General features: G+C 37.2%; 1 protein-coding gene across 1 annotated transcript; it reads right to left on the minus strand.

Moving 5' to 3' along the window:
- Nucleotides 1-19,114: 19,114 nt before the first annotated feature.
- On the minus strand, nucleotides 19,115-21,717 carry LOC143534431 (protein neprosin-like). The gene is made up of 7 exons (XM_077028927.1): nucleotides 21,517-21,717; nucleotides 21,329-21,415; nucleotides 21,046-21,243; nucleotides 20,401-20,562; nucleotides 19,929-19,985; nucleotides 19,584-19,727; nucleotides 19,115-19,492 (listed from the first exon to the last, which is right to left on the minus strand). The coding sequence occupies exons 1-7, from the start codon at nucleotides 21,715-21,717 to the stop codon at nucleotides 19,115-19,117; spliced, it is 1,227 nt and encodes a 408-aa protein (XP_076885042.1).
- Between the last annotated feature and the right edge of the window lie 1,037 nt (nucleotides 21,718-22,754).

Here is a 22,754-nt window from a genome sequence, read left to right on the forward strand (position 1 = left end):
GTACAAATGAAAGGGCTAAGGACTTGTTAGGTATCATACATACGGATGTATGCGGACCTCTCAAGCCCACTAGTAGGAATAGTGAAAGGTACTTCATTACCTTTACTGACGATTTTAGTCGATATGGGTATGTGTATCTAATGAAACACAAACATGAAGCCTTTGAAATGTTCAAGGAATTTCAAAATGAAGTACAAAATCAGCTCGACCGAACAATCAAGGTACTCCGCTCCGATAGAGGAGGCGAATACCTAAGTGATGCTTTTCAAAGTCATCTTAGAGATTGTGGAATTATTTCACAGCTCACTCCTCCTGGTACTCCTCAACATAACGGAGTATCCGAGAGGAGGAATCGAACACTGTTGGACATGGTTCGATCAATGATGGCACGAAGCTCACTACCACCATCATTTTGGGGATATGCGCTACTTACAGCGGCTCGCATTTTGAATATGGCCCCGACCAAAAAGGTGGATCGAATACCCTATGAAATGTGGCATGGAAAGGTTCCATCCTTTTCATATTTAAGGGTATGGGGATGCATAGTTTATGTTAAACGTGACACCCCAAATAAGCTTGAGGCTCGATCCATCAGGTGTATCTTCATAGGATACCCAAAGGATGATATAGGATATATATTCTATGATCCTAGTGAACAAAAGGTGTTTGTTTCACGCAAAGGATACTTCTTAGAAACTAAGTTCCTTATGGAAGGACCTAGTGAAAAGAGAGTGGAACTTGAAGAGGTTCAAGAATCACTGGATGATACACAGTTGGTCGATACTAGTTTTCAACACGAGGATGTTGAAGGTGATCAAATGGTTGATCATACACACGTTGCTCGCAGATCTAGTAGGATTAGTCGACCTCCCAAGAAATATGGATTTCTCGTGGATGATTGCTACTTGGTCGATTCGGATGAACCGATCTCCTACAAAGATGCTATGTCACAACCTGATTGTGACAAGTGGCTTGAAGCCATGAGCGCCGAGATGCAATCCATGCACGATAACCAAGTTTGGGAATTGGTTGATCGTCCACTTAACTTCAAAATGGTTGGATGTAAGTGGGTCTTCAAGAAGAAGACCGATATGCATGGAAATTTAGATACTTACAAAGCACGACTTGTAGCAAAAGGTTTCACGCAAACTCAAGGGATTGATTATGATGAAACCTTTTCGCCGGTCGCGATGCTTAAGTCGATCAGGATATTATTTGCCATTGCAGCTCATTTTGATTATGAGATATGGCAAATGGATGTCAAGACCGCTTTTCTTAATGGATATCTTGAGGAAGATGTCCATATGGTTCAACCTGAAGGTTTTGTCGATCCATCTAATCCTGATAAAGTATGTAAGTTAAGGAAATCAATCTACGGGTTGAAACAAGCATCACGGATGTGGAATCATCGTTTTAATGAAGAAATCAAAGCGTTTGGTTTCGTCCAAAACGGTGATGAGGCGTGTGTGTATAAATGGGCTAGTGGGAGTATAGTCATGTTCCTTATTTTGTATGTTGATGATATACTTTTATTTGGAAATGATATACCAAGTATGGAAAACGTTAAAGCGTGGTTAAGTAGTCGTTTCTCAATTAAGGATCTTGGAGAAGCGACATATATCTTGGGAATAAAGGTCTATAGGGATAGACAAAGGAAATTGATCGGACTCAATCAAAGTGCATACATTGATAAAATCCTGAAAAGGTTCAGGATGGAAAACTCTAAGAAAGGTTTGGTACCTATTCCTAGAGGAACCGTGTTAAGCTCATCCCAAAGTCCTAGCTCTAAGGAAGAGCAGGATAGGATGAAGCATGTTCCTTATGCTTCGGCAATAGGATCTATTATGTATGCAATGATGTGCACTAGACCGGACGTCTCGTATGCTTTAAGCATAACGAGTAGATACCAGCACAACCCAGGTGACAGTCATTGGATGGCTGTCAAGAATATATTAAAATACCTTAGAAGGACTAAGGATATGTTTTTAATATATGGGTCTGGTGAGGAGGAACTCGTCGTAAAGGGTTACGTGGATGCGAGTTTCCAAACTGACCGAGATGATTCTCGGTCACAGTCGGGATATGTCTTCATTTTGAATGGAGGCGCTGTTTCTTGGAAGAGTTCGAAGCAGGATGTTGTCGCGTTATCCACTACAGAATCTGAGTACATCGCCGCTTCAATGGCAGCCCAAGAGGCTGCATGGATGAAAAAGTTCATCATGGATCTAGGGATTATCTCTACCATTCAGGAGCCCCTAGAGATATTCTGTGACAATGAAGGTGCTATTGCACAGATCAAGGAGCCTCGTGCTCATCAGAAAACGAGGCACATTGAGCGCAGATTCAACTACATAAGGGATGAAGTTGAAAAGAGAAAGATATGTATTCATAAAGTTCATACCGATCAAAATATTGCGGACCCACTCACGAAGCTCCTCGATAGGCCAAAGCATGAGGGTCATGTTTGTGCATTAGGACTTCGGTATTCTAGTGAGTAGATTTAATCTGTATTTAGTGTTTGTATAAGAACGAATGTAATGGGTATCTCATGAAAATTAATTATATTTTAATTTTTCAATGAGTTATGTTCTATATTTGCATGTTTAATCCATGAATGACTTATGTTGTTCTAAAAGTCCGTAGTCGATCATGCTTGTGGGAACAAGTATGAAGAAAAGACTATTATGAACCCGGATTGGTTGATATTCATGTGATGAATATAGGGCATAGGTTTGCCACCAAGGTTCATAGATATTTGTGGGATACAAATATTGGACATGATCCGCTCTCAAGGATCACTGCATGGAGTTAGTGCAACTGATCATAAGTAATCCTTGAGTAAAGGCGAGTATCATTGTGTCCTTTGACCTGAGATGCATATCGGATCTGGTTTTTCATCAAGTCTGATATCTTGACTCTCTTCTTTGTTATTTCAGTAACACGATGACGTATAAGAAAGAGCTCAGATATCATATGAGATGTCAACGAGGATGTATGCAGTCAAGATGGAATTTGTTCCTCTTATGTGTTGAGAGTTTAGATGTTTAAGGCCTGTTAAGTTAAATCATTGAGAGAATGATCACTCTGTGTCTCTTCGATTTGACAGGACATCTAGTAACAAAGGGATATAATGATAAGACTTACCTATATCATATCAAGTATGGACTTGAAGGGGATGATGTTATTGAATGGCACTTAGTCAAACACACTAGGGGTGGTGACCTGTTGTTAGGCGGTATTCACCATTAGCATTAACTTCTTATGAGTCACGTGCAAGTGGGAGATTGTTGGAATACCATATACCCGAGACACATAATTAGGTTAATGTGACTAATTGTGTTTGATCCAAGTCGGGTCATACCCAATAACGAGTTAGACACACACCAATTATGTATTTGTTAAGATAAGATCTATGAGACAAATACAGAACACGATACATTCAGAAAATCGGGTTTCTGAATACTTACTTGAAAGTGTTAAATAAATTAATTGGTTAATTTATTTATTCAAATAATTATTATTGGAATGATTATTTAACTATGTGTTCTTTTATAAAATGGTTTATAAAAGATGGGGTGTTTTTATATTTTATAAAGTATAAAATAAATAAAAAAAAAAAAAAAAAATTATATTTGGGGCCGGTTTTGGGTGGGCCCCACACCCCATGATTTTGGTCAATATCTTGTCATGGATTTGGTATGGGTTACTTGACCAAAATACCTAACACCATGTTTTGATTTGATGGAATTATGATATAAAGATCAAGATCATCAATCAAAACTTTCAAGTAACAAAAACCACACAACTCTTTCTTTTCTTTCTTCTTGTTTTCGGCCAAGACAAAAGGAAGAGGCTCGGGTCTCGGTTTTTGGTGTTCAAGCTCCCTAACATAGCTCGGTGTGTGTTGGAGGCTCGGGGTATATTCCGTTTGAGGATTTTCCTTTGAAAGTCTAGCATCAACATCATCATCTTCTTCAACCATCAACTACATCTCTTAAAGGTTTAAGAATGTAAGTTTTACAAGCTTTGATAGTTTAGTTTTTCCGTATTACTTGATCCTTGCCTCGGGTTTCTAACATATAGATTATTGGTAATCTTATGACATGAATAAACTAGGTTGTTCATGAACACATATCATATAAACTTGTAATATATATATATATATACATATGGATAGATATGTTTAGTTTGTAAATATCACGCTTCCGCCTTAATTGTGACTAGTTAAATGGTTAACTTAGTATAAATTATCCATAGAAACCCAACAAAAACTACAAAATATCGAGCCAGCATCACCGAATTCTGAACTGATAATGATGAGTCACTACACACAGCATGGGAAAGATACATGAGTCTTCTAAGAAGATGCCCATATCATGGACTGAGTGTATGGTTACAAGTTCTAACTTTCTTTGACGCACAATCCAGCCAGAATAAACAGGCAATTGACCAAGTTGCCAGTGGTGATTTGGGAGCTAAATCTCCAAATGAAGTGTTAGAAATACTGGGAAAGGCAGCAAAGAAGAGCTTTGCTTATAACCCACCAAGATATACTCTAACCCATAAAGGAATACATCATGTCGATTCCAACACTTTAGTCACCGCACAGATTGAAACACTCTCTAAGAAATTTGAACAACTCCAAACCGAGCTGTCAAAAGCTAAAGTCAGCTGTGACACGTGTGGAGGATCACACAAAACCATGAATGTATACAAGTCCTTATGACCATGGAAGAAGTTGATTTCATAGCCTGTCAAAACAACGCTTTCAGCAACAATGACAATCCAGGTTGGAGGAACCATTCGAACTTCAGCTAGAAGGACGAGGTAACAATCAAGCCCTATCCGGATTCCAAAAAAGGCCAATGAATCAACCTTACCAATATAAACCTCAATTTCAAGAACAAAATTCCAGCAGCAATCAATTTCAAAACAACTCAAGAATTAAAGAAATGCTAACTCAGATTATGACCAAAATCGCTAAGGCGAAAGCCGACTTAAGGGCCATTGAAATTAACGGAGTACTACTGAAACATGAAGCTGACCTCAAAAGCCAACATGCATCATCACAGAAGTAGAAACTCAAATCGAACAAATTGCCTGACAATTGTCTGAAAGACCACCCGGTACCCTTCCAAGTAACACCATTATAAATCCAAATGCAACAGCAAACGCTGCTACCTTAAGAAGTGGTAGAACCACTACTGTTGACTCGCCAACTTCAAAACTAGTTACAGAAATTCCTGGAAAAGGTGCATAAAAGGATAAACCCAGCAAATACCGCACAACCAAAGCAACCACTCAGAATCTATGTTCCACGTATTTCGTACCCTAGACGGTTGAAGCAAGAGAGATTGGAAGCCCAATACGGGAAGTTTCTAGAACTTTTCAAACAACTCCATATCAACATCCCTTTCGTTGAAGCTATCGCTCAGATGCTAAGTATGCCAAATTTCTAAAAGAAGTTCTTACAAACAAAATGAAGCTGGAGGAATTCTCGCATGTCACATTGAATGAGGGATGGTCAAATATTCTCCAAAACAATCCGCCACCAAAGATGACTGATCCAGGGAGCTATACTATCCCTTGTCTTATAGGAAATCTGTCGGTTAGCAATACCCTGACTGACCTAGGTGCCAGTATTAATTTAATGCCTTATGCGGTTTTTGCAAAACTAGGGATAGGAGAACCATGGTCCAACCGCATGAGCATTCAGTTAGCTGACTAATCTGTTAAATATCCTCGGGGCATTGTTGAAAACATGCTTGTCAAAATTGATAAATTTGTTTTCCGAGTAGATTTTGTAATTCTAGATATGGAAGAGGACAAAAGTACACCTCTGATTTTAGGAAGACCCTTTTTAGCCTGCAAAGGCTCTCATTGATGTTTGCACGGACAAACTCACACTTAGGGTAAATGATGAGGCTGTCACTTTTGACATAGGTAAATCTATGCAACACCCTCAACATCATGATGATACATTATACTGTGTTGATATTATTTATTCCATCGTGAGTTTTTACGTGAGAGATTCCACCATCACCGACGCACTCGGCACACAAATCATAGCCGAACCTATTCCTGAACCCATTCAAGAAGAAGAAAATCACGTTGCAGACAACATCAGTCAAGATACACCAAAATAATTTGCTGAGTGTAATCAAAAAGCCAAACCTTCCATAGAAGAACCATTAGACTTAAAGATAAAAGAACTCCTAAATCATCTCGAATATGCTTTTCTTGAAAAATATTCCCATCTTCCTGTAATCTTTTCATCTCACCTTTCCAAATAAGAAAAAGACAAACTTCTTAAGGTCTTAAAACACCATAAGAAGGCCATTTCATGGAAGATCATGGATATAAAGGGCATCAGCCCTTCCTTTTGTACCCACAAGATCCTCATGGAGGAAGAGTATAAACCCGTGGTCCAACATCAAAGGCGTCGTAACCCCAACATGCAAGATGTAGTGAAAAAACAAGTTATCAAACTCCTTGATGCCGTACTAATCAACCCAATCTTAGATTCACCTTGGGTTAGCCCAGTTCAAGTTGTACCCAAGAAGGGGGAATGACGGTCGTAATAAATGAGAAAGACGAGCTAATTTCGATGAGAACCATCACACGCTGACGAGTATGCATTGACTACCGGAAGCTTAATGACACCACAAGAAAAGATCATTTTCCGCTTCCTTTCACCGATCAAATGCTTGAATGATTGGCCAGAAAAATGTTCTATTGCTTTCTTGATGATTCTCTGGATACTTCCAAATCCCTGTTGCTCCGGAAGATCAAGAGAAAACTACCTTTACATGTCCTTATGGTACCTTTGCCTATCGAAGAATGCCTTTTGGATTATGTAATGCTCCAGCCACCTTTCTACATTGCATGATGGCAATTTCCATGAAATGATTGAACAATCCATGAAAGTTTTCATGGATCTTTGGAGACTCTTTCAATCATTATCTCAAAAATCTAGAAAAAATGTTGACTAGGTGTGAATAAGTAAATTTAGTGCTTAAATGGGAAAAATGCCACTTTATGGTCAAAGAAGGCATTGTTCTTGGTCACAAAATATCTCAATCAGGACTAGAAGTTGATAGGGCAAAAATAGAAAGCATCTCCAAACTTCCGCCACCAACTTCAGTCAAAGCCATTAGAAGTTTTCTAGGTCACGCAGGATTTTAACGCCGTTTCATAAAAGACTTTTCAAAAATCGCTCGACCTATGACCAAACTTCTGGAGAAAGATGCACCATTCATCTTCTCCGACGAGTGCGCTGAAGCATTCAACATCTTGAAAGACAAACTTGTTAGCGCACCAATCATGATTGCACCCGATTGGACCCTTCCATTCAAAATCTTGTGCGATGCAAGTGATTTTGCAGTTAGAGCAGTACTCGACCAACGCAAAGAAAATTACCTTCACCCAATTTACTATGCTAGTAAAACTCTTAATGATTGCACAAGAAAATTATACCGCAATAGAAAAAGATTTATTAGTCGTAGTTTTTGCCTTTGAAAAAATTAGGTCCTACCTTGTTCTTTCCAAAACAATAGTTTACACCGACCATGCCGCTATCCGATACCTTTTCAGCAAGCAAGATGCAAAACCTAGATTAATCCGATGGATGCTACAACTCTAAGAATTCGACATAGAAGTCCAAGATAAGCGAGGAGCAGAAAATGTTGCTGCAGACCATCTTTCACGATTGGAATGCCCAACTTCAAAAGAACTGCATAAGGAAATCATCAATGATAACTTTCCTCATGAAGTTCTGATGCATATCCAAGCAATCATGAAAGAAGAAGAAAGTCCTTGGTTTGCTGATTTTGCAAACTACCTAGCTTGTGGAATCATAAGAAAAGGATTAATTCATCAGCAGCGAAAGAAATTCTTCTCATATCTTAAGTTTTACTTATGGGAAGATCCTTACCTATTTAAGATACGGGTTAATCAGGTCATCCGTAGGTGTGTGTCAAGAAAGGAAGCCTTAGATATTCTTAAACACTGTCATGAGGGACCAACTGGTGGGCACCACAGTACAACCACCAAAAAAGGCATCCAAATTTGTGAAGCCTTTGATGTATATGGAATAGATTTCATGGGGCCATTCCTTAATTCTTTTGAAAATAAGTACATCCTAGTAGCAATCGACTACGTCTCTAAATGGGTAGAAGCACAAGCTCTTCCAACTAACGATGCTCGGGTTGTGTTAAATTTCTAAAGAAGTTGTTTTCACGATTCGGCACTCCAATATCCCTAATCAGTGACAGAGGTACCCATTTTTGCAATGCCTAAATGGACAAAATCCTAGCACGATATGGAGTTCACCACCGTTTGTTAACACCATATTATCCACAAACTAGTGGGAAGGTAGAAGTCTCAAACCGAGGGATCAAGAGGATCTTCGAAAGGACTATTGGGAAGAATCGCAAAAATTGGGCAAAAAACTAGATGATGCTTTATGGGCTTTTCGTACAGCGTATAAACCCCCATAGGAACAACACCCTTCAAACTTGTCTATGAGAAAGCATGCTATCTACCGGTCGAATTAAAACACAAAGCTTATTGGGCTCCCCAAAGCGGTTAATTTCGATTCAATTTCCGCTAGTAAAAGCCGGATCGATCAAATTAATGAGTTGGAGGAACTAAGAGCATTGGCTTACGAGAACTCATTATCTTACAAAGAAAAGACTAAACGTCTACATGACGCCCATTTAGAAGGAAACAAACAGTTCCAAATAGGCGATCGTGTACTGTTATATAACACACGTTAAAGTCTCGTTGGACAGGTCTGTACATAGTTGAAAAAGTTTTTGACTATGGGACAGTTGAAATGTCTAACTCTAATGAACACAGGTTCAAAATCAATGGGCATCGACTGAAACCGTACATCGATGGACCATTTGAGGCCGTCTCGGAGGTAAACATCCTCCACCAAAAATATTGAAAACATAGGACAACAAGGTCTAGCCAAGACCCTCATTTAACTAGGCATCGTATATATTAGGATATTTTCTTTTGTTCTAAAAAAATTTGGTCTAGCACGGGCCGTGCTTCAGTTAGCACGAGGCCGTGGCCGCAATTTGTGGGCCAGAATATTCACTGCAAAAATCTGAGTTCTGTCTGACTCATAACAGAAATTGCAGAGAGACACGTCGACGTGCTTTTGGAAGCACATGGTCGTGCCTGGCTAATTTTTTGGCTATAAATTACACCATTGCAAATGCATTCCCTGCACCAACCCAAAACAAATTCTAGCCTCAATCTGATCAAAATGCCCTTTGAAACAGCCACGAAATTCCCGCCCCTCGTAGCGAAACTAGACCCCAAACCAAAACCGAGTTACTACTCAAACTCCAAGAGGTTATCCGTAAACTTACGAAGATGAACCTACTTGCGGAACAGCGTCTCTTACAACTCACAGAGTCGGTGGAAAACGTCAAAATGGAACTAAGGGATATAAACAAGCAAATACAATGCCAGGTTCTCCGCTGGAGTTACTTCTCTCCACCAGGTCCGTTTGATGGGGGAGATCCGTTCGGCGGCTTTTAAGAAGTAGTTTGGTAGTCATGTTGATTGTAATCATGTAATCAAGTGCATTAGGCGCAAGTGTTAGGAATATTGAGCTTAACTCAATCTTTATTGTTTTCTTAGGACCATCGAGCTTAACTCGATTTCATGTTTGGGACCTTTATTGAATCAATGAAAGTAATTTAGGACTTAATCCTTGTTTGTCTTAATCTTCCTCCAAAAACTTCCACTCCCGCTTTAAAACTTCAAAAATAAAATATATTCCAGAGGCTAAAGCACGCTATCGTGCTTTAAAAAGCACGTGGGCGTGGTTACCCAAGGATGGGACGATTTCAAGAGGTCGTGAGAGAACAAGTTGAGAGTAACTTGCAAGCGGAATCCTGCTTGATAGAGCTCACAAACAAGGTTGAGCTGCTTAGGTATGAAAGTTTCCACGTTGCCGAAAATCGCAACAAAGAAATTAACTTCAAACTCGACTACCTAAACCGAGAAATCGGTAAACTCAACAAGAATCTAATCGAACTTGTGTAAGACAAAAAAGGCTCCACCTCACATCCAAGATCTGTTCGGAAACAGAAGTTTTTAGGTAGAAGCTCTAGGCAACTAGACATTAAGAGCCTTGTTTTGCTCTCTTAGGCTCGGTTTCAGCTAAGTTAAAATTATGTGTGTTCTTTATTATCCACGTTTGTATCATTTTCGTTTAATGAAGTTTCAGATGTCTTTATGTGTTCTTTTAACAAAATTATCTCTAATTAAACAAGTCCTGGTCGTTAAAAGAGGACACGGGTTGCAATTTGATTAAAAATCAAAAATTGCCATCTGCATATTGCAGCACGCCGGCGTGCTTCTGGAAGCATGGGGGCGTGCTCGAGACTACAATACAATTAACTTATTTTATCAAAAACCAATTTTCCTTTTTCACCAAACACAAACTTACTCGTCCCCTTTGCAAGAGAAACCGACCAAACCCTAATTCTTTCAAAACCTCCATCAAATCTTCAAATCCAATCAAAAGGTATGCCAAAATCTTGTTCTTTGTTGATTCTAGGGTTTAATTTGACCATTGAAAGTCAAAATCGGGTTAGAACCAAACCCTAGAACCCGTTTCTATAGGACATACTTGAATGAATCGAGTTAAAAATCTCATGATTAACCACTCAATTGTTATAATCTAGGGATTGCTTTGATATAAGAAGTAAAGTTTGATTCTAGACCCGTTTAGTTCTTGGATTACGTGGGTTTTGGATATAAATCACTTGGATTCGGGTATTTGACTTGTTATAACCAACAATATGAACCCAGAGTGATAAGTTTCATAGAGCCGGGTTGACACGCGAGTTTGATCTGCGGATTATTGCATAACAGACCAAAAGCATGGGGTGTGCCTTCACAAAACACGCCCCATGGTTAATTGTTCTCTGTTCCAAATTTCATTTTTTGTTTACTACTTATTTCTCTAATTTCTTTCATATTCTAGGATGGATGAGATTGGAGACGATTTCCACGCATTTCTCGTACTTAACGAACAAATTCGAAGGGACGAGATTGCTCGAGAGAGACTCGTGTATGACCGAGAAGAAGCCGGTACCCAACTTTTACGCTTGCTCAGATACATTGAGAGAAGTCAACCAATTGGAAAAGTATAACAACCTTGTAACGGATCCATGGGCCCGTGTATTCGGCTGCAAGGGAAGAGCTGTAACTGAGTTAACAAAAGAATTCATAACTTCTTTCTCGATGAAAACGAAGAGACACTACATGTGGGATGATGAGGGGGTTCAATTCCGAATTGGGGGGAGGGGTATACCAACTCGATCACTCAGTTGGGGGTTGATATGGGAATCTACATCGCCGAGGAAACAGACACGGGGATATGGTTTAATGCCGGGATCACCTTTTACGATGAAGATGATCAGGAAGCTGCAGAACCGGGTAACACAAGAATGGAAGCATGGACACAGTTGAGTTACGGGGATGAAGAGCACAATCCAAGAAGCACCGCCTCCGTGACCCACTTTTCGCTATATTCACTGTTTACTGAGCCACAGTGTAACTCAGCATGGCCAGAGCGAGGGGGTTGGGAACATAAAAGATCTATGGGCTTTATATTGCATAAAAAATCATGTTCCATACAATATAACTTATCATTTTTGCCAGCTATTCAAGACAAATGCAGGTGTTCAGAAGCCCAAAACACCGATCTTTGGAGGGGCATGGATTTACAAGCTCTACAGAACATATTAGGCATATTTAGAAGGAACCCGAAGCCCAAAGTCACTACTTTTCGATCTTGGTCTTTGCATGATTATGGGCATGGCTAAGCAGTGTAAAAACCCTAAAAATAGGGCTAGAATTTTTTTTTAAAACTTATCTATGAGAATGAGTGTAATGTTGGTCGAATAGTCGAAGTGACTCTTACCCCATGGGCCCGAACTGTCGAGATAATAAAGGCTTGGTCCCAAATCAATCAAGCGAAACCGAGCATCGGTGAACTTCACCCAAAGGAACCCGAACTTGACCACTTGAAAATTATACAAATCATTATTCCATAAATATTTATACTTTACGAAGCATCCGAAATACATTAAACCAAATATCAAACGACTTCTTATATCACCATCTAGTCACCGAACCAAAGGAAACGAGCACTGACAAACACTAATTGTGACATCTTATTATTTAAGCTATGTTTATAATTATTATATATAAAAACCGGGTCCCCTATTATTTATTTAAAACTTACTATTTGAATGTTGTAAAAATGATAAAGATATGATAAAAATATATATACATGTATTGAGAGATATTACAAAATAATCAAAATTAAATCTTAATCCTAGTACCCTATCAAAATCATCTACCACTCCCTGCTATTCGACCAGGTCTTCTCCCAATCAAAGTTTTTGCATGTCCCATGACCCAAGAAATCCTCCGCAATTAGAAATCTTCTTCATCTTTCATGTAATTCCTCATTTAAATCAATATCAATATCTATGTCATATGCAAACATCTACAATTCCTCTCTGATCTCTCTTGAAGAAGTTGTCCAGCCATCAAGAATAAAGTATTAAGTTTAAAACAAAAAATTGACCATGAACCTCTAAAAGTTACACTATGAGCAGATCCAAAACCGTGATCGAATTAATGGCCATTTGGTAACTCGTTTAAGGGTGAACTAGTATGCTAACGGAATAAATAGTGGCCATATTAACTTCTGGAATATCAGTGTGATTTCCAGAAGTTAAACACATTATTTAAGCTCTTAGACCTGGGAAATACAGGCACCAACTAATTTTAATAAACCGAGTAATAAAAACCATGCAAACCAACACTTTAGTGACTCTTTTAACTAAGAAGCAGGCCATACAACCCAAGTAATAATAAGATATCTTTTGCAGCTATAAATATAATATTTTAGTATGTATAATCTGACCGGAAACTATTTAACGTGAACATTGTTTTTAAAACCGAATGAGAACCTGATGGGCCAAAACCGGGCCCGTTAGTGAAAATAGAGCCATAAACATCTTTTAAAACCCATGAAATCTCAAAACACTTTTTTTTATTATTATTATAACAGGTCCTAACTTGTTACATGACGAAAAGTGAGTTTTTGTTAAAGAGAAAATGAAGGGGCATTTTTGGAAACCGGTTATTTTTCAAAAACTGAAAGTGTAAGAATGTGTTTTTAAAATAGTGGATTGTGAGTTTAAATGCCTAGATAAAAGCTATGAAATGTTTCAAAGAAAATGTATTTACAAAATGGGCCCGTTTGCAAGCTTAAACTCATTGTTTCGTTAAAACCGACGAACGGGCCGACTTTTAAAAACTAAAAGACTTCAAAAATATAAAATGGATATTTTTCCAGAAGTTATAACTAGAATAATTTATTATGAGATTATAAACCATTTTCGATATGTACAACACCCCTTTTTGTTGAGAAACAACATTTAAACGCGAGTTACGGTAAAGCCGGCGTAATCCGAACGAGCCTTTGAAAAATATAACTTTTGAATTTTCTGAATTTTAACAGTAAGTATAAGTTAATAAAACCATGATTTGAGTGTTTACTTATTCTTCAAAACTTAACTAAGTCTTTAACCTGCTTTTTGCCGAAACAAACGCTAAACGAAAGCATGGGGACTAAACCGGCACAACACCAAACTTATTGAGATATCAAACCTGGATATAAATCATTTTATAATATATATATATATATATATATATATATATATATATATATATTTCTGGAAAATAAGAAGTTTCAATTATATAAGTGTTCGTTTATAAAAACTATTCTTTCGAGACATATCATCAAAACCCGACAACACCAGTGATAACCGGTATTGTTAACTTTCTAACCTCGTGACATGATATTTCAAACAAGAATCATTATTCTACTGATATAAATAAATTGTATAGCTTTGATGGTCATAAGGTAACTCGAAAGCCAATCGAAGGCCAGAACTTTCCGAAAATGAAAACTTTATCGAAACCCAACTGAATTGAGCTAACTAAAACTACCGAAAGGTGAACTATATGCCTAAACACACAACATCTATTTTATTAAGTTATTTAATAGTAAGTATATACTTTTATTAAAGGAAACTTTATTCATGGGAAACCAAACACTTGGGTCAACACTAAAAATGAACTAGCACATAATACCAATAACGAATTTTACATTGCTGACCAATAATTTATTGTTGATTAACTATATGTTAGGCATACTTGGTGATTCTAGCATAGTAGCAAGTCATACATTGATGCTCATATTCATTATTACATACGAACTGGGGTGAGTTTTGCGTTACCCCTTTTACTTAAACCTTTTGGGCTGAATACATGCTGTGATTTACTAATGGTATGATGTTTATCAAGAACTGTTTCTGCCATGTTTTTGTCCCACTTTAAATTTTGCAATCATTAACTCAGGGAGTGAGCCTATGGCTCATATGGGTAGTACTATTTGGGCGACCCCCATGCACAGTGACCCTATGTCGGGTAAACCACACTGAGGTCTGCGTACCGTGGCGGCATGTGACATAACGCTTGGATTATTGCTTGGTAGAGTAATAATCAGGTATGGTGCCATTCGGTTGTAAGTCGAGGGGAGGCTTATGATCGAATGCTGGATTGATTGTGGACTTGATTGATGTGCACCATGCATTATACTTACATACACGCAAACTTGCGCGCTTTTATGAATTAAATCTTTTATGTGTATGTGAGCTAAACTCACGAACTCACCAACTTTTTAGTTGACACTTTTTAGCATGTATTCAGGTACTATGTGGATAGCAATATGGATTAGCTTTGTAATGAGAATGCCTAAGGATAGAGGCGTATGCTGAACATGAACAATGAAGGTTAGATGCCAAGAAGATTAGTAGAACCTACCACGGGATTGCAGCAGTGTCAAAGAAGAGATAGTTGTGTTGTTACACCTTGTTTTAAACACATAGTACAAACATTGTAGCTTATCTTTATTAATAATATTCCGCTGCTTACATTGGTACCAATTTGTCCATGAAATGCCCAGGCCCCTTTGCCAGGGTGTGACAAGCAGATCACGAGGGATCCACCACAGTGGCGATTCCAGGATGCCTACAACCAGATTTAGGATCCTAAAGATCCCGTTGAGATGACTTTGTAGGACATACCAGAGAGGAGAGGAGAACACCACCCCGACAGGCCCGTTGTCGCATCTATTCCCAACCAGGCGGCACAGGATCATCGTCCGCCGGTGCTAGCTCGCCGCAGCCCAACCCGTATTCATTTGATGGGTTGTATAACTTAATTGACCGCTACTACACTGACACTTCCGCCTCCATTGACAGGTTGACTAGTCAGATTTCAGCATCTGAGATACAACGTGCTGCTGAGTACGCGAAGATGAGGCGGGATATTCGTTACTCGGGTAACCACATGGACTGACAGTGGGTTCCTTTTGACCCGGAGCACCCGGGTAACTAATTAGTAGTGGTATTAGCTGCACGGGGCATTGGGAAATACGGGCAGGTGGTGGTAATTTTATGACTTTTTATCATGGTTGTTTGTTGAGACAATTTAATTTTATGTTTGTATGCAACTAATGATGATGATGGTGATGGCCGGTACCTAGGCCATTTGAACTGACTCTGTTAGGCCGGTTGAGGCCGAATGTGGAAGGTTCCACATTCAATTTTCATTATTATTATCTTGTATTGTGTTGTTGGTTGTATTCAGCTTTAATTTTAGGAAGCACTACCGGGAAAAACAGGGGACGCTATGTCGAAATTTCGTTCGGCCTGAAGGGAAGTTGTTTTCCTATTTACTTACCCTCCATGCCTCATTTTATACTTTTATGAATCTATCACATTGAGGACAATGCGAGATTCAAGTGTGGGGAGAGAATTACTTGGACAAACCAACTAATTAGTAAAAGATCTCTAAATTTCGTAACAAATAAAACCATTAGTTACCTATAATTTTTGACAAAACCAAAGCTAATTCCAAGAGAACTTTTTGCAACATAACCAACCAAAAATCTATCATAACCTAAAATGTGAAAAATGAAAAGAAGTTTTGTAATAATGAGAAAAACTTTATGCAAACCATGGCGTTTATACCCAATCCCTTCATTTTCGTGAGAAAAGCCTCATGCCATATACATATTTTTGCAGAGTGTTGAGTGAGTCATTTGTTTCGTGTGATTTAGAACTTGTCTTGAATATTCTTTTCAAGACCGCACGAAGCGTTGCATAGTGATGCTAGACTGTCGCTATCTAGTCAAAACAAGTAAATCAATGTCCTAATCGCCTAAGCAAGCTAGGGTAAGTAGGGTGTCGAACCATGAGGAGTATGTGGTCAGTGTGCTGTGAAACTGATTCCTAACATTATGAAGTAATTCAGTTAAAGTGCTGATCACACTAGCAAATGATTTGAGTTTTATAATAAGCAAACAAGTAATCAAGATTCAGTCAATCAAACAAAGCAAATCACACCCGGGAATCCAAATAAGCAGTCAAACAGCAATCTCATGCAACTTAACAGATCAACTATCTTGTGTCAACTACAGAATGACTAGCCGGTTAAACCTTAGGCATCCACGCTCGCTAACATACGGCACTGGTTATCAAACAGTCCCTGCCAGTGTGACTCAACTAAGGGCAAACGTATGCTTTCTTGCAATTAACAGATTAAAACAATCCTACGAGCAATTATTATACCAATCGACAACCTAATCGTTCTAATCGAAATAAACCTAAACCGATTGATTGTACGAACATACTAAACATCAATACTCATAGATTAACACAAAGACAATTACAATTAGTTGTTCTAGTACATGAGAAATAAACTGAAAGATTACAAACTATACATCCCGGGTATGGCTCAAAGGATCTAGCCGCGTCTCGACATCTCTCGGGCTTCGGTTATGATGTTATAGAACATATGTGAGGCCTTGAGATGATTCGAATCAATGGTTCTCCTCCTTGCTACTCTAAAGATCGCCTGGAAAGTGAATAATCGCGTCTGGGGTCGTCAAAACATGATATATGAAAAACCCTAACTTTCACGATTCTGGGGACCATCGCATAGCGCGATGGTCTCCTCCCCTGGTCCATCCCTCTACGCGATGGATAAAAGTCAACGCCAGAATAATATTTAAAGGGCATCGCGTAGCGCGATGCCCCACCTTCAACACCCATCCCGCTACGCGATGGGTCAATTCACTCAGCCGGTCCAAATAAATGTCTCGGTTCACGTGCTGGACATCCCGGGTCTTCATTCCGTGCTCGTACAGGTCCAAATTAAGCGCGTTAACTACCTGTGATCTGAAACACAATAAACACTTATGAAGTACCAAAGTTCCTAAACTAAACGAATAAAACGATAAGTTAGCATACTAATATATGTACAATTAAACCGAACATCACATAGAAAGAAAGGTAATATATATACTTAACTCCTATCACCAAAAACACCACACAAACCCAAAAAATTATCCAACCACTTTATCCTACTTACTGGTAAAATGCAACACTGGTCTTTTACTGGCAGACCCTAAAGAATTGGAATGCATTCTTTCAATTTCAATTTCCTTTGCTATATAAAAACCTAGGTTGCTTCCAGAACTTATGAAGAGAATTTTTCTCTTTAGCAATGAGGTAAGCAAAATTGTGGCTCCAAGACGAACAAATGTCACCATTTTGTGGTATTTGCAAAAGCGCAATGAAAAGAAGAGTAAAGAGATATGAACGATGCTTGGGCTACGAAATTGGTTTCACGAAGGAAGATTAGAAAAAGTCAAACCCAATCCCAACATGAGTATACCGAACTAATGAGGGTGGGGGCTATTAGGCTCAATGCCGAACGGTCCATTAGAGTTGGAAGTTATGTTCAAAACAGGAAAAAAATCGGTCTTGACAATCTGGCCTTAAAAGAGTCACTAGGTTTGTAAGTATAAAAAAGAAAAAAGAAAAAAAAGAGAGGTATATATGGTTAGAAAAATCATCTACCAATTAGGTGACAATAAGGAGCAAGATATTGAAGACATTTTGAAGCTTCCGAAGACAGAAGTTGTATTTATCCTCTTTACCTTTAACCTTGAACCACCAAAAAAAATAAAATAAATGTGCAAGTTTGTTTCTCAAACATTGTGGATGCTTTAGAAAGAAAAAAAATATATGCATGAGATAAGGTTGAAAAAACATTGCTTTGTGTGATTGTGAATTGACCCTTATGTTATATCTGTCAAATGATTTTGTACAGGTTCATATGAGGTTTAACAGGTTTTCATGTCAAATTGGGGAGTTTAAAAGGGGCTTGGCAGGTTTGTGCCGGTCCAATGCAAGTTATGCTGTGATCGGCATAGCATGCACCAAACAACTTTGTTACGCCACCATGTGGCTGTCATACTCCACTTGTTGCCACCACTTACGCCGATCGGCGTACACTACTGGCGTATACTATGTCGGGTTCTTTTTCTTCCGGTTCATTCTTTGCATAACAAGTCTGGTTTAAGTTCCTTGGGTTACACTATAATAGTAATGCTTATATTGTATAATTAATGATGCGTAGGCAAAGCTCTGCTGTAGTGACTCTCTTGTTTAGGGTCTTAGAATCAGATTAGATCAATAGATGATGGTCTTTTGTGGCATGAGCACATATACATTTGAGAACACATATATGTAGGTGTCATGATAAATATGTTTCGTAAATGAGGTTTGCATAAACGAAATGTCAGCCTTATGTCATTGTTTTTTCTACAGTTAAAACAAATTGGAAAGTTGTTTAATTTAAAATTGTATTTATAAGCGAATATTTTGGTATTAATTAGCAGTTTGTCTAAGCTAATATGCAATATTTAATCAAGAAATTAAAGAAGTTGCATTCAATAATTTTTATATAAGTCGTTATATAATTATATAAATTTTATATTCATATTTCACAAACATTAAACATTCAAAAAGAAGCTAATCAGCAAACCAGTAAATGCCATTAGAAAAAAACTAACCTAGCTAGGGAGAAATATATTTTATTTATATGTAAGAAAGGAATTATAAGTGACATTCGACATATGCGTATATTATTCTTACGGACAATTTGGATTATATCCAGGTCCTCCAAAATATATATAATTACGCCAGACACCATTATACCCACTTTGAACACCGTAACAATTGGGGCTCTCCGCAAATGTATTTAGATTAGAAACTTCACGTAAAGTATTATCTGAATCAACCACTTCCAAGTTCCTAATAAACGCTGCTTTCCCAAAGCCTTCATTTTGGAAGTGGCCACTTCCCATTCCGGTCGTTGTGTGTCGGCTATCAAAGTTTAATTCAGAACTCACCTCTCCACCATATTCAACCGTCGTTGCATGATCTTGAAGATCTGTGAATAATGTTCTCGGCCAATACCCCATCACTTCGTTCCCCACCCGCAACCACCAGTCCTTGCTCTTCAGATCCTACAAAACCCGAAATGAAAGCATAAACTACAAATATGTTTTTGTCAATAATACGATTACAAAAGCATGTATATATTCTACTTAAAATTACCTTCCATATCATAAATGCGACATCGTATTGTTGACCGCCGTATGTTGATATTGGATTTATAGCAGCTCCAAGGGAAAACTTTTGACTAGTTTGGACGAACCCTTGACATAGCATATTGTAGCAACCGGACTGATACGCATCCGGCTGCAGTTTCTATCTATAAGTAGCAATACTTGAAAAGCAATACCAAAAATATAAAACAATAACTAAATAGTTTAACAAATTTGGCGCACGTAACTGAAACGAATAACAAATAATTTGCTCAAAAAGAGAACGATTAATGTTTTTTAGATGAGTCTAAGTATAGGACAAATAAATGATACGGAGTAGTAATTAATAACTTACAGTCCAGTAAGTGAATAATCTTGGAAGATAACTAAAGCTGGAATTCAGGGGGAAAATCTGCCATAACAAATTAGATATTGAAATACATACAATATACATTATAATATTATATATATATATATTAAAGTGATGACCGGTATGAATGATACCAGACTACTAGCCATCACACACACACATATTCCATCCCTCCCTCCCTCCCTCCTACCGAATACCACTATTCATATAAACGTATTTGAGCAGTATTTTTATTTGTATATGTCGTAATGAAATGTTAACTTATTTGTTATTCTTGTACGAAATGTTAACTTATTTGTTATTCTTAAAAGTAATTAAATGTAATAGTATTATTATATAGTTAAAGGGGAGCCTATTTTGAAAATAAATCACTCAATTCAAAGTTTCAAACATAAAAAACTGAAAAATGAAAATAAAAATTAATAAATAGATTAGAGTGTTAGGAGATATTAATTACCTGCCAACCAGCCTCAAGAGTGTTAACAGGACGACCTGGAAGTTCAGCCAAAACCCAAATTTGAGAAAGACTAAAATCCAATTCAGTAACATTTGGTTTCCATATATTTAAAATCGCTCGTGCTCCATAGAATTCTCCATTATTTACATAACCAATTGCATGCTGCAACATACATTATTAAACATTTAATTTATAAAACATATTGTTTTTAGTATTTATTTGAATTTTATTTACTTATCTAAACTATCAGATTTTGGGTTACCCGTTTAATGAACAAGTCGTATTCAAGTCGAGTTGTAAATGACTGGATCTACCCCCATTAAGCTATTCAAAATTAAAATTCCAAGAAAATAAAATCATATAATTATAAACTCCATAAGCCAACCCCTTTTCAACATGCCTAACTTGATTACAAGTCTGCTACAACCCGCCAACCCATTTACAACTTATAGCCTATTTAAACTTGATTAACAATGCACTTCCGATACAAATATATAAATATGTGTGTAATTTCCAGGTTCGTTAATTTTAATCTACTAGCATGTCAACATAACCCATTAGCACGTCAACCCGAAACAATTGTCACCCATTAGTATTTTACATTAATGGTTTTAGTATAAAGAAAGATGAATAAAAGGTGTATACCTCATGGCCAGAGGAAGATGGGGTATCTTTTCTATTATATTTCTTTTTAAATTTAGAAAATGAAACAATGTCACTAGCACTTGTTCTCCTGATTGGAATGGTTCCATTTGGACATGATTCACCCTTTGAATTCCATAACTGCTTGAGTTCTGGCTTATTTCCCACATTATCATGTCCTTTCGGCAACTCTGGCAAAGTCTATTTATTTATTACATATATTTTCCAACAAGAAAGAAATTAAATTAGTTTTGTATACCGTTAACGTATAAAACAGTAAACATACCAATGACATCTTCTCTTCTGATTCAAAAAGATCAAAAGCGGGCTGAAGATGAAACAATACGCAGTCTATTATATCACCATCTGCACTCTATAAATTTTTTATTTTAATATAAACAATACAAATATAAATAGTAACAAAAACAAGAATAAACTGTCAGTTCTGTTCACGAAATAGAGTATAAGAGTTACTTTAATTGATTTAACAAAAGGCTTGTTGATCTTTCTAAGACGAGCTTTAATCAACTTCATATTCTTCAACTTGTTGTCTCCCACAGAAGTTTCATTTTCTTCTTGGAAATCTTTCAAAGGGAAAATTGGCGAAAACAACAACGAAAACAATACAAGAACATAAATGACAGTAGAGATTTGAGGACAAGAATTGGCCTTCATCGTTAAATATTGCTATATGAAATACCCTTCAAGAAAAGATGTAGGGTTTTTCTAAAATGTTGATATTTAAACTCCTATATATACTATGATCTGCAAAACATCTAATAACGGTGTTTAACAAATTTCAGTTTTTGGAAAACAGATAATTAAATGTTTTGCCATATGGCCGATAGTAAACATAAAAGTAATCAATAAGACTTCCATCGTAAAGAATAATATATGATATTTTAATAAAAAAAATCATTTTTGTATATATAGTTACTAGATTTTATCCCTCGTATTACGGGTGTTGTTTTGCATTATTCGTTTCTAATATATATATATATATATATATATATATATATATATATATGTTTGGATTTTAATTTATTGTAAGAAAGTTAATAATTAATATACTTGAGGTTTGATGATAAAATGGTTTCACAAGTAAATGATATCTTATAATTCGGTTTAAAAGTTATCTAGGTTTGGTGATACTATTACCCGTTTATTTTCTTTCTTATAAAATGTTTCTTAATTATAAATAATATATTTTTTAAATAAAATAGGATATTGATTTTTAGTATATCCCTATTTTATAAGATTTTCATATCAAATATTTGATGAGATTAATTTTTAATGTGATGAGATGTTATAACCCGTTTAAGAGCTATCTGGTTTTGCTAAGACCCATACCCATGAATTTGGGTTAAATCAATGAGAGGCATCCATTTAAAAACCAAGCAATCCGATGGCTTCCATAAAAGGGGGAAGCGACCACATTGCGACACATAGGATTTTAGGGTTTTCATTTATATATATTATTATAGATAACTTTTAAAATAAAAACCTTTAAACAATTTACAATAAACCCACAAACTTTTCTAAACACCCTCAATCACGACCAACAGGTACAACCGTACAGGGGTGCATGGCGTGACTATCACAAATTCTCAAGTAGGTGTGAACAGTTTTATGATTAATTAATTATTGATTGTGAACAAATTCTCAGGCTGAGGGGTGTTGGGGGCTTTAATGGGGGCTTTAGTGGGGGCTCC

The sequence above is a fragment of the Bidens hawaiensis genome, unplaced genomic scaffold, assembly GCF_021521415.1.
Source record: "Bidens hawaiensis isolate Kalapana, Puna unplaced genomic scaffold, B.hawaiensis_p1.1 tig00000760_1, whole genome shotgun sequence".
Lineage (NCBI taxonomy): Eukaryota > Viridiplantae > Streptophyta > Magnoliopsida > Asterales > Asteraceae > Bidens > Bidens hawaiensis.